This window comes from Camelus dromedarius, chromosome 9 (assembly GCF_036321535.1).
Source record: "Camelus dromedarius isolate mCamDro1 chromosome 9, mCamDro1.pat, whole genome shotgun sequence".
NCBI lineage: Eukaryota > Metazoa > Chordata > Mammalia > Artiodactyla > Camelidae > Camelus > Camelus dromedarius.
Window position 1 is genome coordinate 68,534,454 of NC_087444.1, and position 17,808 is coordinate 68,552,261.

Sequence of the window (17,808 nt, forward strand, 5' to 3'; positions counted from 1 at the left end):
CATTCAGTCGCTGGGTGACCTTATACAAGTCACCCAGTGAAGACTTTCCCATAAGAAAATCAGGGTGTCCAATACCCACAGCATAATAGGGTCTTACTGGCAGCTGGATCTGGAGTCTGGATGTTGCTCTCTGAAGACCTTGAATAAATTTTTTTTAAAGAAAGAAAAGAAAACAAAATCAGGGTGTTCCTACCACTAGAATAGAGTGCTGAGTTGGCAAAACCAGTGCATGTCCTGATAGCCGCCCCTTGCCTGTCCCTTGTTCTCACCTGTGTGCAGAGTGCTCTGAAGTCCCTTCTCAAATAACAGAAATATTAAGAACTAAAGTTAGGAGAGCTGCTTTGATTGGACTCTAGGAAACCTTTGTACACTCCCCGTCTCCATCCTGGGAGTGCCCTTGGGGCAGGAGGAGACAGAACGTACTGTGCAGGGACTTGGACAGAGTAGATCTGTGTTCTGTCCCGCGCATGAGGGTTATAGGGGTAGATGAGTAAGAGATGGGGCCCATCCACCTAAACTGACACCCTGCCTTCTGCTCTCTCACAGCTGGGCATTTGGCTCCAACTCACTCCCCATAGCTGGCTCTGTGGGGATGGGAGTGGCCCGGCGGACCCAGCGACAGTTCCCAATGCCTCCGCGGGCCCTTCCGCCTGGTAGGATGGGCCTTCTGAGCCCCTCGGGCATTGGGGGTATCTCCCCCCGACATGCCCTCACCAGCCCCAGCCTTGGGGGCCAGGGCCGACAGGTGAGCCGGTTGGAAGGAGAGGGCCTGGCACATCTGGTTTTGGGGTGGTGGTGCCTGAGATGTGTGTGTCCTTGTCTTTGTGTCTGGGCCCAGTTTAGAGGGAAGAGGACTCCCTTGCCAACTCTACCACTCTAAGTCTGGGCCTCTTCCCCACTCACCCCCTGCTCTCTCTGTCTCCCATGGCCATGCAGAACCTGTGGTTCGCCAACCCCGGAGGCAGCAACAGCATGCCCAGCCAGAGCCGCAGCTCTGTGCAGCGCACCCACTCGCTCCCAGTCCACTCATCGCCCCAGGCCATTCTCATGTTCCCTCCAGGTAAGGTGCCCACCCTTGGGACTCTGCCTCAACACCCCTAGCTGGCCTTTCTTTTCTGTTCTGGGTCTTGTACGAACTATCCCTTGCATGTGTTGTGTGTGTGTGTTTCTCTCTCTTCAGCTCATTGTGTTCATCCCACACATCCCCACCTTCCTCCCTTCTCCCTCTCCCCCTGGCCCCCAATCTTCGCATCCCTGATTCCCGCCGCCCTATCTCTACCTCCCTCCCTGTGTCATAATCTTAGTGTTTTTGTCTCTGTCACCATCTCTTTCAAGGATCATTAAGTACTCAGCTTGGAAGGGGTAGAGGGGATGAGACAAAGTGAGTTTTCTTTGGAGGGGAGCCCTGCCTGTCAGTCCACTGGCATGCTTCAGAAGTAGACTTCAGCTCTTGGGTCAGATTCTATACTAAAGGTTGTTGGAAGTGAAAGGGCTGTTTTCTCTCTGCTCACAGACCAGCCTAGAGATGGGAGATCAGAATGAGGGCAAAGTGGGCAAAGGAGAGGTTAGAGAAGTGTTAGCCCTGCATTGCTCAATGAGACAGAGGTGACTTCCTGTGCCAGGCCTCCTGCTGGGTGCTGAGGCTGCAGAGGCAGATAAGGCTGGTCTGGAAAGGGGAGAGAACTTGGATTTGCCTTTGACCCTAAGCTCTTAATGTCACAAACAGCCAAATCACTAGGGATTCTTAATTTATGAGATTATGTAGACTGCTATCTCTGGGAGGCAGAAGACCCTGTTAGTCATGTTCATTCTAGCACAGGGCTTGGCATATGGTAGACATCTGTAAATGATGTTAAATGACTGGATTGATGAACTACAGGAGTGAAAAATTAGACCAGTTCTTTTTATTGGTATGCTGTGTGCTGGACTGTGTGTCAGACAGCTTTCCTGCACTGTTGAAAAATCCTCCCAACTGCACATGTGAGGGCACTGATTCTATTCCCATCTTATTAGTGATGAGTCTGAGTCTCAGTGAGGTGACTTGCCCAAGGTCAAAAATTTTTTTCATTAAGGAGAGACAAGTAGATGGTCTAACATGGTCTGAGATCAGGATTCAGAGGAGACGTGGTGAGAGGTGAGGTTGGAGGGTGAGAGCAAGATCTTCTATACCCACATAAAAAGATCAGCATTCCTCTCAAAGCAGTGAGGAGCCCAGGAAGGGTTTTAAGCAGTAGATGGGGTTAGGGCTACCCAGGGGTCTGGTGGGCTGAATAGGAGGCCCTTTGAGAGGTAGTATGAGGACAAGCCCCATGGCTGCTGTCCACATTCGCCCCACCTGGCAGGTCTGCTTCAGGCACATCCTGCCCAGAGGAGCAAGTCCATGTGGGGTGGGAAGGGTTCTAATGAAGCTTCTGCACCAGGTACAGAGCAGGTCATCAGGGAGCATAGGGCTGCCCAGTGCTCAGGGCAGCTGCCTAGACTGTGCCAGAGGGAACGTGCAGTGAACGTGTGGCCTCCAGGCAGCTCCCCCTGCTTTTCATCGCTTCCTTTGTCTGCAGGTCAGGTTTTCTCTGTGTCACCAAGCCTCTGTCCTTGTCATCTGCCTGCTTTGTGACACACCCAGGCCTCTCTCTGTCCTTCATCTCTGCCCAGCCATACCTTCCATCCGAGTGTGCGCATGTCTCACATTCTGCTGTTTCCATCTCTTGCCTTTTGTCTCTTCTCTCTCTCCCTTTCCCTTTCGTGCCCCTCAGCCTCTCCCTCATTCAAGCCTTTGTCTTCACATCTCTGCTCTTCATCCATCTAGTCCTTACTGCTTCCATTCTCCTTTCTCCTACCCAGACTGCCCGGTCCCTGGGCCTGACCTGGAGATCAATCCCACTCTGGAGTCTCTGTGTCTGAGCATGACAGAACACGCCTTGGGTGGTGAGCATTTCCTCTTTCCCTGACCCAGCTCCCACCTACCCGGCAGCGTCTCCATCTCTGAACTGAGCAACTCAGAGTCATCCTGAGGGGTCCCTAGGGGAGGCTGGACTCCAGGGAGGGCCTGACTGGGATGACAGGCTACCTGAGCGCTTTTTCTTGGGCCTCCTGCCAGCTGCTGATCTTCCTCCCTCCCTCCCTTTCTTACCACAGATGGGACAGACAAAACTTCCACCATCTGACGGGACCCACAGCCCAGCGCACCCATAGTCTCCCCGGGCGGCGGGCGGGGGCCAACCCCCAACGGGCTTCTCTGCAACAGGAAGAGGGTGGGCTGGCTCAGCTATACATTCTAATATTTTTCTACTCTATCACCCTTTTAACTTTTGTTTAACATTGGCACATGCCTTGCTCACTCCCAGGCCCGTTGAGGGATCTCTGCTGAGGCCCAGGGAGCAGGGATAGGGGGCAGCCTGCCTGCCTCTCCTTCCCTCTTTCATCCCCCACCAGGCCCCATCCCACCCCTGCCTCCTCCAAACCACCGGCCACCTGCCCCTCCCAAGGAAACAGTCTCCTCTAGAGACTCACTGACCCACCATCTTGTGGGGCTTGCTCAGAACCATCTGACATTTAGGGAGAGAACAGCAGGGTCCATAGCCTGCTCTCCTGAATGTCAGAGAGGAGCTGAGAAGGCAGGTGAGGGGAGGAGGGTGTCTGCCTATCTCTCTCCCTCCCTCCCTCTCTCTCCCTCTCTCCCTCTCCTCCCCTCCTTCCCACCCACTTCTCCTTCCCCATTCCCATCATTCCCCAGGACAGGAGCCACCCTCCTCTCACTCACCTCCTCTTGCCCTGTTTATCAGAGGTTCTCTACAATTAATTTCTTAGGCCTATTTAAGATACATATTTATATAGTTCTTAACGGTTTTTCTCTCTAATCATTCCCTCTCATTTTTAGAATCCCCAGGCCTCTCTCTGAGCCAAGAAAGTGGCAGGGGGAGCCTAAATTTTACAAGAGGAGAGGGCAGAGCCCCCTCCTTCATACCCCCTAGCCCTTCCCCACTTACCCCCAGCCCTGGCTCCCTAGATGCAGAGGTTGAAGGCGGGGAGCCAGGGCAGCCAGTGAGGTCAGGAAGTCTGTTGCCTTAACATCCCCTTCCCCCACCAACACAAACCCTTCTCCACTCTCAGGTCTGGTTGCTGAAAAGACTTGGGGGTAAGGAATAAGGGAAAGGGGATGGTTTTTGGTTTCTTTCCCCACTCCCACTCCCTTTTCTTTCAACCTTCCCCCCACCATCCCCCGCCATTCTGCCATGACCTCACTTAAGTGGAACACTATGTCATAACCCAGAGATTCGTCCCAGCCCTGGAGTTACACAGACCCTCTGATCCCTGTTCCTACTGAGGGGTTGTGCTAGGGCCCAGGTGGAGGGAAGGGGATTTGGGGGTTCAGGCTGTGGAGAAGCCAGGGTCCCCTATTCCTCCCCCCAACTTTCCCCTTAACCTCCCCTCCCCCACTGGGACATTCTCAAGCTTTTCACACCGAAAAGGAAAAAAAATGTTATTTTTAGATACATTTTATGAATAACTTTTGTTATGAATATGGCTGGTAACCATTGTGTATGTTATTAAAGATACAAAATGTTGGGAAAAAACAAAAAACCAAAAAAAAAAATTTTAAAACCACCGCCCTCCCTGCACTCTCCCCCCATTCCCCAGAACTTCTTGCCCCTGTCCTGGTCTGGACCTCCCTCAGCTCTAAGCCCAGGAGAGGGAGGAAGCCAGGGGGCAGGGTGGCCCTGGGGACCTGCTCTAGGTCCCCACCTCCTCTCCCAGTGCCGGGCTGGGTGGGGTGTCAGGTTTATTTATGTACCTCTTGCACACTCATCAACCTATGCAAGTCCCCCATCCCGGCTCCTCCATGTTTCTGTGCCTTTGCTCATTCCCCTCCAACTCCCAGGGCTTCTCCAGTCCTCCTCTTAGCCCGGGGAAGTGGGATGGACAGGGGCCACCTCGTTTGGTATCAGCAGGGTGTCCCTCTTAGAGACCCTCACCTCCTCCCAGCCAGTCCTGTCTTGTTCACTACCCATCAGGGTGAGCTGGGTCTGCCTGGCACTGGGAGGTGGTGAGGGACACCCCCACACACAATGGGAGGCAAGAGCTGCCCCCCTCCCCCCACCTGACAGCAGAGTGTGCAGGACGCAGGCGGCCTCACTCTGATGGGCAGGACCCTGATCCGCTCCCACCCCTCCCTGCCCCCTGGCCCCTCTGCCATGATTTCACCCTTCTATCCCCAGCCCCACTGGCAGAATCAGCTTTGAGTAACTGTATAGTTTTTCTCACTGTTGGAGAAGACTTATTTGTTGGAGTTTCACTTGTTTATTGGTCTGGGCTTATTTTGGAAAAAAAAACAAACAAACAAAAAGGATTCTGACCTTTGTTATGCTACATTTCATGGAAAACGTAGTGGCCCTGCCTCTGTGGCCTTTGCTTCTGTGCCTTAAGCACCTGGGGGGTGGGAAGGCAGAAGGAGACCATTGGCCTGGGAGGGGAAGTAAAGAGAAGTTGGCTTTATTAACAGCAAAGGTTTGGAGAAGGAAGAGGGAAACAAAGCAAAAGGCTTGAAAATAGACCACTCGAAAAGTGCCTTTCTGCACGTAATAATTGTGTCTGTACCAGCCCTGAAGGCCCTGGGACTCAGTCACTGTCACTGTCAGCTTCACTAGAATCAGAAGCTGCAGCTTCACTGCCATCCTCCTGAGCAGAATGCTCACTGCCACTGGGGAAGGGACTGGCGCTCCGGCTCCGGCTGTGGCTCCGGCTCTGCTGGCCACCCCCATCGCTGCCGCTGTCTGAATCATTATCACTGCCACGGGCCCGTCCTCTGTCCTCATCATCAGAGTCAGCGTCGTCCTCAGAGTCAGCATCACTGCCGAAGATCTCCTCTTTGTCTCTGGCAGCCCGGGCCTCATCCTCACTGCTTTCATCTTCAGCGCTGCCACTCTTGTCACTTGCCTCATCCCTGTCACCCTCCTCCCGTTCACTCTCACTGCCTGAGTGCTCATCTTCACTGCCTTCCTTCTCACTGCTGCTGCCCTTCTCTCGTTCCTCATCTGTGCAGGACAAGGAGAAGTGAGACCCAGTTTCCCATCCTCCCAGGGCTCCCAGAGTTTGGACTGTCCAGCTATACCTGAGCCCCCAGCTTCTTTCTCTTCTGTCTCCATTTCCTCTTCCTCTTCCTCCTCGGGTTCGTGGTTCTCCAGCTGAGCTTTCCGTGCCTCCTGGAAGCAGCAGAGTTGAGGGGAAGAAAGGTGTTCTGCCCAGCTCCTGTCCCTCTCCTCACCAACTACTACCCTCCCCATGGGTGCCCTGGGTCAGTGCTGCTTATTACCTGTGCTTCTAATTCCTTCTCATTCATGTCCCGGTGTTTGACCACAAGCAGGGCGTTGGTACCCGACTGAACCCCAGCCTTGGCCCGGCGCTTGCTCAGGCGGACCCTGCAGTGGTGGAGTTGAGGAGTAGGGGTATGGAAGATTCAGTTAAAGACCCCCAGTGGGGAATCTCATCTAACTTGTTTTTATGCATCTGTGCTTAGACGAGAATAAATACGATTGAATAAGGGTAACTGAACTTCGGGGTTGGGAGCAGAGGACAGGAGGAATGATAGCTTCTAAGTTATCAGTTTGGTTGCCCTGTACTTTATATTCGTGCATATGTATGTCCTGTACATATGCACTTAACGTGTATAAACAAAGAGATTTTAATGTGAATTAGTTACCTATACTTAAAAACAGAATATGGATTTCTGGCTTTTGGAAAATATAAATCTGACCCCACTGGGCTTTTGTTGCCTGCCTCCCGCCCCCCACCCCCACCCCCACCCCAGCATAGCAGCAATGGGTTGAGCCCTTTGCTGGGCTTGGGTCATGGTGCCCCTTGGAAGCTGCCAAGAGCTCTACAGGTAACCTAGACCCCAAGAGCCCCACTGTGCCGCCTTTTACATTTCTTGCCGGGCTTATGGGATCAGCATTTGTGATCGCTGCTTTAAACAGAAACTCAAGGTCACCTTTCTAACCTTTACACCAAAAGTCCCAGTACAGCACTAAACTTTTAGTCATCAGGGAACAGTTTGGGGGTTCACATTTTTGAATGTGTACCTAGTGTTTTGTTTAAAATACTCACACCGATTCTATGTATCACTATATTTTGGCTGTGTTTACTTTCACGTGAAGTCTCTTTTTAACATCAGAGAAAACTTGGCTATCCACCCTACATGAAAGCTCTAAATATTCCCAGTGTTAGGTAAAGATTTTCTTTCTGGGTTCTTATGTTAGAACCAGGCCTAGCCCACATGCGTGAATGTGCTTCTGCTCTTACAAATGCACGTGACAAGTCCTTAGGTACAAATGACCTCCAAGTTGGCTCTTGCATACCCCAGGGTCCTAATTCTGAAGCAGAAGCCCAAGCTAATCTGAGTGAGGTAGGACTGAGCTGAGTACCTGGTCTCCAGTTCATTGTAGTAAACCCCATCACCCTCTCGGAAGATGAAGAAGTAGTTTTCCTCGTAGCCCTTGCTAGCCTTGTTCTTCACATTCCAGTTGTACTCCCGGGCAATCTTGTAGTCATACCTGAGGATGAAGGGGAAAGAGTCAGCCCCATGTCTTCCCTACAAGAGAGAAAAAGGAGACACACTTCTCAGGATCCAAAACTTAACCCCAACCCACATACACGTCATCTGGTGCATAATCCATCTCCTCCTCCTGGTCCCGTTTTCGTTTCTTCAGCGTTTCTTCCACAGGTAGGAAGTAAGCAACAAACTGGTTCCCTTCCTCATCCATCATGCCCCTGGTGAGGGGGAAAGGAGGAACAGTTAAGAGTGAGGACTAAGTGACAATAAGGAGCAAGCCAAGGTGGGCAGCAGGGCCACTTACCTGATCATGGCCTGAGACATCATTTCCAATGCAGCTGCACCACTTGTGTCCTTGGGAGCTGGGTCTGAATCAAAGATTACCTGAGCACACGGGTTGATCCACATCTGCGGGATGGAGGACACTGGAGTTAAGACTAGGACAGGCAGAGATGGCAGGCTATCCCTCTGCCTCCTGCCCTGGGTCTGACCTTGAAATCTGGGAAGACAGGCATGACCTCCACTGGTGTCACTCGGGGCTTGCTGTAATGCTGGGAGATCTGGCAGGGGCAAAAACAGGGTGAGAAGTAAAAGCACTCTGGAGCCATATCTTTGCCTCCCCCGATCCCAGTCCCTCAATTACCGATTTCTGGGCATCCTCAAAAGTTTTCTCAATAGCTGTGATCTGGCTATCCCTGTCTTTGTATATTTCTTCCTCAGTGAACTGCTGCTTCACAGAAACCCCAATCCTAGGGAGGAAGAGAAAGGCCTTTAGGGGCCACTGGACACACTTGAAATCTCCCCTCCCTACCCACAACAACTTACTTGACCTCAGGCTTCTCATTGGAAATGCCATAACGATTGAACTCAGTGGAGATGTACTCTGTCTTCCGCATCCACGGCACCACCTTTGCATGCTGCTGGGATCTGGAGTGAGAGGATCGGGCACCTCAGGACCCCACTGCCCTCCTCTCATCACAGCCAGTCCCGTGTCCCCACTCAGCACTCCCTCACCTCTTGGAGCTGGTGGGGGCCTGAATCTCCTCTTCTAAAAGCTTCTCATCAGCTGGATCTAGGAGTACTAGAAAAGAGCAAGGGGAGAGGAGGACTATGAGGCAGCCCAGGCCTGGTCTCTGCTGACCTACAGCAGGCCCCCCGTGCCTCCCCACATACCATTGGGGTCAATGCGGTAGGTGTCAGGGTTGATGAGGTCAATGGTAACTCCCAGGTCTGGCTCAGTCAGGAGATCATGTTTGTGCTGTTTTTCCAAAGAAGTCGCTTTGTACTGGACAAACCTGGGTGGAGAAGCATGCCCTCTATGGTTTCCTGATTCCAGCTTTGCCCCTCATATCCCTGCTCCCCAGAGGCTAAGCTTCTCCAGGGAGGAACTCAGAATGGAATGTCCCCCGTGTTGGAGTCAGAAGGCTAGCAAATCTCCAGTGGGAAGAAAGTTGGATACTGCTTGTCTCGTTAACAGTTATGGAGCACCTATTACTATGTGCTAGATGCTGTTCTAGACCCTGAACAGTCAACAAGATACGCAGTCCTTGCCCTCAAGGAACTCATATTCTAAGTGAGTTGTTTCCCTAACTCCCATCTCAGTCTCACCTGTTCTGGTCAAAGGGGTAGGTGATGAACTTGGGGTCGAAGGGGATGTCAGGGAGGCTGTTGCAGTACTTGACTCGGCAGACCACTCCAGACCTGGGAACACAGTGGCTCAAAACCCTGCCCCTACTGCCCCACCTCTGCTCCCAAACCCTACTGGCCCACCTCTCCTGGGAAAACCCAGTGGTGCTTACCGCTCAGGCAGAGTCCGGTGGGAATTTGGCCTGGTGAGAAAAAGAGAGGCATTGAAATGAAAAAAGATGGAGAGATTGACGGGAGAGCGAAGGGCACTTTTCCAAGCTTTTTAAAGAGGGAGTGGGTGTGCTCCAAAGTGCTTTAGTGGACAGCGCCAAGTATTCGGCTCCCTTCGGAAACAGCGTCCCTAAATGCTTTAACGAATGAAGCCGTATTCAGTTCCTTAGGAAGGAGATGTCTTCAACTGCTTTAATAAAGAGTCATGTACTCAATTGTTTTTGGGAAAAGGATCTCCAAATGCTTGTCTAAAGGAATTAAAAATCCCTCCTGGGTAAAGTCTCCAAGGGCCTAATCCCGGAACTTCATGGCAAAGGGAGAAGTGAGGCAACACCTTGGGAACTTGACCGAAGGAACCTGCTACATGAGCTCACGAACAGACCTGGGGGAAGGGCTGGTGATACTGCAGGCCAATATCCACGCCCGACCCTCCCGACTAGCCATAACCTGTACAGACCTACAGAAGAGCGATACAGCCAGGAGGCCTGGTGCCTACCTGTGACCATCCTCACGCTGGGCCTGGGTCTGAATGGTGGGCGCCATGACGATGAAAAAAACAGCAGCCCTAGACGAGAGCCTTAAAAAAAGTACAAGAAAACGCAAAGGGGCGTGCCGGACGACCAATCCGAGGCAAGGCTCGGGCTGGCGCCGCTCTCCTCAGGGATAGGGTCAGAGTAAGGTGTACTGGTGAGAAGAGTTCCAGTAACACGAGCAATACTTAGTATTCAGGTAAACGCGCAAGCAGCGCCACGAACTGACTCCCAGGTCCGGCTCCACCAACTGCCGCCAAGACGCTGAAGACCGCAGGTCGCCTCACGCCGTGAGGCCTTCTGGGAAATAGAGTCTGATTGGATCTACATCCGGATTGGCGAACGGCTGCGTAAAGGGCGGAACAAAGCAGAAAAGGCTTCTTGTGATTGGTGTATTGGTATTTCAGTCTGGACGTCGGATTTGAGAGTCAAGTGTTGGAGGGCGGTTTCTTTCCCCTCATTGACTGAAGTTTCTGGGAGGCGGAACTAACTAGCAAACAGGGCCTAGAGACGAAGACGCTAAAAAGAAACCGGGAAGACGCACTTGTGACGCACGTCCGGCGCCGTAAGCGAGGAAGATGGCTGCGTCCCAGCAGCAGGCTTCAACGGCTTCCTCTGCCGCTAGTGTGTCGGGTCAGGGTTCGGCTGGTGGCTCGGGTCCCCAGCAGCAGCCGCAATCACAGGCACAGCTGGTGGGGCCTACCCAGAGCGGACTTCTGCAGCAACAGCAACAGGACTTCGATCCTGTGCAGCGCTATAAGATGCTCATCCCGCAGCTGAAGGAGAGCCTGCAGGTGATTGGCCAGGAGCTGCGAGAAGCGGGCCAGATTTGGCTTTCCGACTTGGCTGGGGCGGGCGGAGGGGCTATTTAGTCTGGGAGAGAGCAGAAGGAGCGTTTGGCAGGAAAGAGGAGTGAAACTTGGTACTCTTTGTGAGACCAAAGTGATGCTCTGTGGAGTGACAGTGCGATGTCTTGAGCCTGAGATTGACAGGAATTCGAGTGGGAGGGAGTTTAAAAGAGAACGACCTAGCTCTGGTGGTTAAAGCCTGGGGAAAGGACTTGCCTGTACAGAGACTTACCGTGATTGCTGAGTGAAGAAGGTCTCTAAACCATGTCCAGGAGGTTACTGGCGAGAACCCCAGGTGAGAGCGGGCCTCTGGAAAAATATGGGTGGTTACTTCCCTAGAGAAAAGGAAGCGGGAGTTTCTCTGGAGTGACAGGAGGGCAAGTGCGAAGTGAAGAGGAGGTCAGAGATTGGTTGTATCTTAAGGAAGAGTGAGGTCTACCAAAAGTGTCCTCTTCTGTTTCTCCATCTCCCACACCTTTTTTTGTAACTAGACCTTGATGAAGGTTGCAGCCCAGAACTTGATTCAGAACACTAACATTGACAACGGACAGTGAGTACTTTCCTTTCCCCAGGAAATCCTATCTCTATCCTAGTCTTAGAAACTCATCCCCCCTGCACTCCACTCACCCCCGTTTTTTGCTTATTTTCAAGCCTGGCTCCCTAGCGCCTGACCTTGCCCGTTTTGTCCCTTGTACTATTAACTGTCCCCTAGGCCCTGCCTCGGGTCTCCTGGGCCTATACCTGGTTTCTTGATGGATATTTGGTTGGGTAGTCACGTATTTCCCAGAGATGGCGATCCATTCCCCACCTTCTTCTCCTGGACTGTAGGAAAAGCAGCGACGGACCCATACAGCGCTTTGACAAGTGTCTGGAGGAGTTCTATGCACTCTGTGATCAACTAGAGCTCTGCCTGGTAAGGGGCCTCCTAGACACCAAGTGGCCACAGCCCTGCCTTAGTTCCTGGGGCTTTGGGAACCTTAATTCAGTCAATCAGCACATGCTCACTGAGTACCTCCTGTGACCCAGACCTGTGCTGATGCTGGGGACATAGCGTTGCCTGAGCCTTGCCCTCACAGAGCTTCCAGTTCAGTGGGGTGACAAATATATCCTCAAACATTGTCAGCTCAGAGTAGTCAGGGCTCTGATGGGAGAATCTCAGGTCATGGAGGCTATGTCGGGGGAAGCACAGGCAGAAGGGTCAGGGATGGGATGGGGAATGGGGAGGCATAAGCAGAGGGGTCAGGATTAAAATGAGGGAAGTTCAGGGGGCTGTGGAAGCCCAGAGAAGGCACCTTAGCCTGCCTAGGGTAGGGTTTGGGAGGAAGTGGCTCAGGATAGGCTACTAGTGGAGAGCACATCTGAGCTGAGGCTGGAACAAAAATGGAAGAGGGGCGGGAGTTGAGGGGAGGGCAAATGGCTAAAAGCACAGCCTCTGGAATCAGAGGGACCGTGAATCTCTACCTCTGAGCCTTGGGTTCCTCTTTTGGAAACCAAAATTTGGAAAATGGATTTTGGGGGAACACTCAGCACAATCCTGCATGTAAAGCACATAACATTGTACTAGGCACATGGTAAATGTTTCCCTTAGTATCATCATCATCATCGTTATTTTGAATTGGGATTTGAAGGAAAAGTCAGTTTGAGAAGCCTGGTAGCGGTAGAAGGGTGTTCCAACCAGAGGGAACAGCTTCTGTTTTAAGTTCCCTTTAGGAACATTACAACATTCGGTCTGGCTGAAATGTGGTAGGCATTGGGGCTTGTTGGATTTTGAATGTAGCCCTGAGGGCACTGCGGAACCATGGAGGGTTTCAAGCAGGGAAGAACATGGACTCATTTGCTTTTTTAGGAACATGCGCATACTCTGGCTGCCAAATGAGGGGTGGGTTCTGGGTGGGGGGCTGCAATTGGAGGCTGCGAGCCCATGGCAAGATTGAAGAGGGCTAGGTTCCAGCAGGGCAGGTCCTAAGGAAGTGGGGACGGGCAGATGGGAGAGACTCTCAGAAGGCTTTGCGCACAGGGCCATGGGACTGACAGACTATGGTAGGAGTCTCCAGGCGGTGGCCCAGGGCTCTCGTGGTATGGTAGGGCCATCCCTGGGACTGGGACCCAGGGAAAGGAGCGGCTTGAGGGGCAGAGTCTGGAAGGTCTGGGATTTTAGGGGAGGCTGGACGCACATATGTGTATCATCAGTGCAGAGGTGGGAACTGAGTGGTGCTTGTGGGTGAGACAGCCCCTAGAGGGTGTGAGAATGAGGAGGACCCAGGACCTGGGAACTGGAACATTGAAGGAAGACTAGGAAGTACCTAGAAGGACCAACCAGAGAAGTAAGAGGAAAACGAGGAGGAGCAGGTGCCACCAGAGAAGCCAGTGCCAATGCCAGACCTGGGGTCAGGACAGTGACAGTAATAGCAGCTGACATTCATCAGTTAGCACTTAAGAGCCAGGACCTGCATCTGTGTCTCATGTACTGCTCTCCCCATTCTCACCTTATGAAGTAGTACAGGTAGTTATTAAACCCATTTTCCAAAGGAAGAAACCGGCTCAGAGGAGCAGCCACATGCCTGAGGTCACCCAGCAAGTGATTGGCAGGGCCAGGCTCTGACCCCAAGACCCCAGAAAATTCCAGAGGCCAAAAAAGGTTACCCTAGGCTGGCCCTTGGGGTGGGGTTGGCAGTACCCGGAGCGAGGCTGATGTCACACCTTGCCTGCTCCTCCACAGCGCCTGGCACATGAGTGCCTGTCACAGAGTTGCGACAGTGCCAAGCACTCTCCGACACTGGTGCCCACAGCCACCAAGCCTGATGCTGTGCAGCCTGACAGCCTGCCCTACCCGCAGTACCTGGCGGTCATCAAAGCCCAGATTGCCTGTGCCAAGGACATTCACACTGCTCTGTTGGACTGCGCCAACAAGGTCACAGGCAAGACGCCTGCACCACCTACGGGCCCCGGGGGCACCCTGTGAGCTGGCAGGGCTGGGAGGGGCAGGCAGTGTGGGGAGGGGTTGGGGAGGGAATGAAGAGTGGCCTCAAAGCAGCTTTGTCTCTGACTTTTCTTCCGGCCTGAGCCCTGCGGCCGGAGCCAGCAGGGGGCAGCAGAGGTCGCCAGGGAGCACGCAGGGCGGGGCCTTGCCTCCCGGCTGTCTGTCCTTCCTGGCTGAGAGGGTGGACTTTGGATGGCGCCTGTTGCAGACTTCTTCCAGAGGCTCTTCCCCTACCTGGCCTGGGTGTGGAGCCCTGACTGGGCCGCTCTCCCACAATCCTTCCTTGATTCTCTCCCAGTTTGGAGGTGCTCTCTGTGTCTGCTCTTTTTCCAGCTGTTCTGTGTGTCTCGTGTCATTCAGTCTCTTTTTGTCCCTGTCTCCCTATATCTGACCAGCTCTCTCCTAGTCACCCTTTGCTGTCTTCTGCCCCCTCAGCAGACTGGGACTTTGCGTATGCAGGGGCCAGAATGGGAACCAGAACCCAGAACCTCTGGGTTTCCTGGGGCTCAGGGAGGAAGCTTCACTTGCAGGGGCTGCAGCCATACCCAGGGATCCCTACACCTCTCATGTCAGCCCAGCCCCCAGTGCGCTTGACCCAGGAAAGGGGAAGTACAGGGGTCTAGGCCCTGATCTCAGCATGCCTGGTTGGGGAGCAACCCAGCCTAGGCCCCCACCCATACCCAGGGCCTGCGTCAGCAGCACTCAGACCTAGGGGCGTTGTGCAATCCGCGGTGAAGCCTGGCCCAGCTGGATGCCTGGGTCCCTGTATTTTTAGCCCCAAAGGAGAAGTGAAAAGGCCCCAGCAGGGGTGACTCATCAGCTCTGGGGAAGAACCCAGGCGCCTGGGCCCCAGCTCCGGGAAGCAGACCTTGGGGAGGGGGCTTCAGGGAGGGGGTGCCCCACCAGGTTCCGCACTTCCCTGAGAGTGAGCTTCAGGGAGCTCAGCCATGGCCTTCAGGCCTGGGCAAGTGCAGGGTGGAGCTCCCAGGCCAGGCCCAGCTGGGGAGGTGGGGTGTGAAAGGCTCAAGTGACTCAGCCAGGTTGGGGGACTGCCCCACCCAACACCTTCTATGCCCTGGTTCCCATGTCACCGCCCAGAGGCCTCCTGTCCTGGACCCCACATCTGCAAGGAAAACTCGGGACCATGGAGACCTGTGATTCACCCAGAGCCCAAGTCTCCACACTGGAATCCTGGGAAATGGCCAGCCGGGGGGGGCGGCGGGGGGGCCGGGGTGTCTACACATCTCAGGAGTTCCTTCCCTTTTTCCGTGTCCTTCCTTGAAGTGCCAGGCACATAGGACAAGCCTCTTGGGTGCTAACTTATGCTGCTGTCCACATGTAGAATTTCTTCTTAAGGGAAGCCACAGCTCCGCCCATTTATCTGACTGAATCAGCCCCCACCCCCAAGTGACTCCCCAGATCTTCTAGGATAATCTCCTTTACTAAAAGTGAACTGATTATAGACTTTAATCACACTTACAGAATACCTTCACAGCATCATTTGATTAGTGTTTGATTACATAACTGGGGACTGTAGCCTGGCCAAGTTAACACATAAAACTGACCATCACAACCTTGTCCTTGTCTATTTGGCACCCATACCCACCTCCTTACCCATACTTAGTCTCCAAATAAACACAAGGACCGAGTCGATTTCAACCTAACGTGACGCAGTTATCTCTGGTCAGCCGGAAATGCACTCTTTCCCCAGAAGAGCCTGTTGGCTTCCAGCCGGGGGACACACACTCAGGATGAGGTAGAGCTGGCTCTGTGAGGTGGCATCCACACAGCAACATCACACACAGATGGGGACATGACATCCCAGCAGCCAAGATAGGGGCCCAACAGTACCTAAAACCACGCCCAGGGAGGCAACAGAGACCCCTGTGGGCAATGGAGTGATGGATACACAGCTCAACAGCCACACACAGGGTGGAAGTTGTGCACCAGGAAGCTGGGTTCATTTGATACATATATGCTGAACATCTAGTTTGGGCCATGCCCTGTACCCAGTGAACCAAAGATCCCTGTCTTCCTGGAGGTGATCTTCTAGAGAGAGAGTGTTAAGTGTGATAAAGTAAAACACAGCATGTCAGATGGTGAGAAGCTCCAAGAAGGGCAATAAAGCAGAGAAGTGAGATCAGAAATGGAGAGAGAGAATAGGAAAAAAAACAGTACTTAGGAATAAATCTCAATGTAAGATTTGCCCACAGATTTACATTACTTTATTGGAAAACATGAAAGTTGGAGAGCTTAGTTTGGGTAGTGGTTCAAGTGTATTAATATGATCTGTAAATAGATGTTGCATGCATTTATTATTTGTTAAATAGATGGCAAGATTATTTTCAAACCTTTTAAAAATCCTTTGCTTAGGTCACAGAGGCCTCATTGAGAAGGTGGTACTGGAGTGAACTTGAAGGAGAGGGAGTAAGTCCTGTGGACATTCTAGGGGCAAGAGCTTTCCAGGGAGAGGGGACAGGAAGGTGCAGAGGCCCTGTCAGAGGCAGAAATGTGCTGGTGTGTTTGGGGAATAATGTGGAGGCCTGGACCACAGTGAAGAGGCAGGGACAGGAGAGGCCCTTAGTGGAGATTCTTACTGATCATTAGACCCAGAGGGAGATTGTACAGCCTGGTGTGCAACCACCCACTCTGAAAAGGGGGGGAGATGCAAAGCCACAGCCACACAGGGCAGAACAGACCAGGGCACACATGACACCCCTCCCCCTAGCACAGGAGAGTGTAACCCACCATCCTCCAATCACTGTCCCCAGAGTCTCCATCCCAGTGACAGTCCCATGAACAGATTCTAAAGGAACAATCCAACCATGTGAATACACAAACAACCCTCTAACCACCACTTAACCCACTATCTCTCACCCCATCGCAGACTTTGCCCATCATGGGCTGACTCAGCCCTGCTCTCAGCTCAACATTATCAAAAGCAGCCTGGGCTGAGTTTAGATAAGGCTTCTCACGTTCAAGCGTGTGCGTGCGCGCGTGTATGCCACAGCTCGGCCCACGGAGGCCGGCAGGAACAGCAACATGGAGCCAGGAGTGGGCCCGCTGCCCTCCCCATCTGCGCACTGTAGACGTCAGGAACCAAAGTTCACCAGTTTCACTGCCTTGTGACTGAGCCACAGAGGAACTTCTCCCAGACACTGGCCTCCTGTGTTTTCAGCTACACCCCAAGGACACAGACACACAGGAACACTATTCACACACCTGATGACCTCACAGTGAGCTACAGATGCCTTGCACACAGCCACCACTGCCTACAGTCACACAGATGCTTACACACACCCTCAGCTTACAAGCTGTGTGCACCCAGGTCATCACACCAAAGCGCACAGTCACCCTCACCAGCCTCCCTCCAGGAGTTACACGCACTTAGTCACTTCAGATCTCACGGTGGTTCAGAGCTACACACAGATGTGCAGGTAGGTATGTCACACGTTCTCATGGATGCCACCTCAAAGCCAGTTACGGCTGACTACACACTCCCGCCCGCAGGGACGGTTAGAGCAAACACGGTATGGTCAATCACATAGGCATTGGTGGTTTCATTTATTCACACAACCACGTCAGGCGGGTTGTAAGGACACAGCCTTGATGCAGGAAACTGGGCGCACTCGTGTCCCACACCTGCTTCCCTATTTGCACACCCAGGCACGCCAAGGCCCTCCCCCCTCCACTTCGCACCTGCAGTGCTCACACTGTTCACTGTGTGGTACACGCGCTGCTTGGCCCGCGCGGCTGCGCACACAGCCAATCGTGCCGGGCGGACACACGGCCCTGGCACACGTGCCGGGAGTACACGGTCCCCAACCCGCCCGCGCACTCGCACCAGCTCTCACACCCCCGCATTTCCCGTCCTCGCTTGTTTTTCTGGAAACTCTGCTCTCCGTTCCCCTCCCCCAGGCCGGAAGTGCTCGCCGTATTTTTAGCCTCTCTGGTTTCCGCCCCTTTCCCCCTCGGTCGGCCCGCCTAAGACCTGCCCCTCAGAGCCCCGCGGGGGACCCCGGCCATCCCCTTCCCCGCCGTCATTCC

General features: G+C 53.3%; 3 protein-coding genes across 3 annotated transcripts in view; 2 read left to right on the top strand and 1 right to left on the bottom strand.

The window, feature by feature from the left end:
* Window positions 1-6,755, top strand: part of SAMD4B (sterile alpha motif domain containing 4B) — a 37,176-nt gene extending 30,421 nt beyond the window's left edge. The window contains exons 10-13 of the mRNA XM_031458677.2: window positions 547-745; window positions 937-1,060; window positions 2,842-2,925; window positions 3,136-6,755. Coding sequence (XP_031314537.1) covers window positions 547-745; window positions 937-1,060; window positions 2,842-2,925; window positions 3,136-3,164 — 436 coding nt within the window. The 3' untranslated portion in view covers window positions 3,165-6,755. The remainder of the gene's footprint in view (window positions 1-546; window positions 746-936; window positions 1,061-2,841; window positions 2,926-3,135) is intronic.
* PAF1 (PAF1 homolog, Paf1/RNA polymerase II complex component) lies at window positions 5,475-10,220 on the bottom strand. The gene is made up of 14 exons (XM_010985167.3): window positions 9,900-10,220; window positions 9,346-9,375; window positions 9,155-9,247; window positions 8,720-8,841; window positions 8,561-8,627; window positions 8,372-8,473; window positions 8,190-8,295; window positions 8,038-8,106; window positions 7,851-7,954; window positions 7,648-7,764; window positions 7,419-7,547; window positions 6,311-6,416; window positions 6,110-6,200; window positions 5,475-6,032 (listed from the first exon to the last, which is right to left on the bottom strand). Exons 1-14 carry the CDS (start codon window positions 9,944-9,946, stop codon window positions 5,617-5,619), a joined length of 1,599 nt encoding a protein of 532 aa, XP_010983469.1. The 5' UTR covers window positions 9,947-10,220; the 3' UTR covers window positions 5,475-5,616.
* A 164-nt stretch (window positions 10,221-10,384) lies between these two features.
* Window positions 10,385-13,814, top strand: MED29 (mediator complex subunit 29). Its single transcript, XM_010985168.3, has 4 exons — window positions 10,385-10,727; window positions 11,273-11,331; window positions 11,610-11,694; window positions 13,501-13,814. Exons 1-4 carry the CDS (start codon window positions 10,512-10,514, stop codon window positions 13,741-13,743), a joined length of 603 nt encoding a protein of 200 aa, XP_010983470.1. The 5' UTR covers window positions 10,385-10,511; the 3' UTR covers window positions 13,744-13,814.
* The last annotated feature ends 3,994 nt before the right edge of the window (window positions 13,815-17,808 follow it).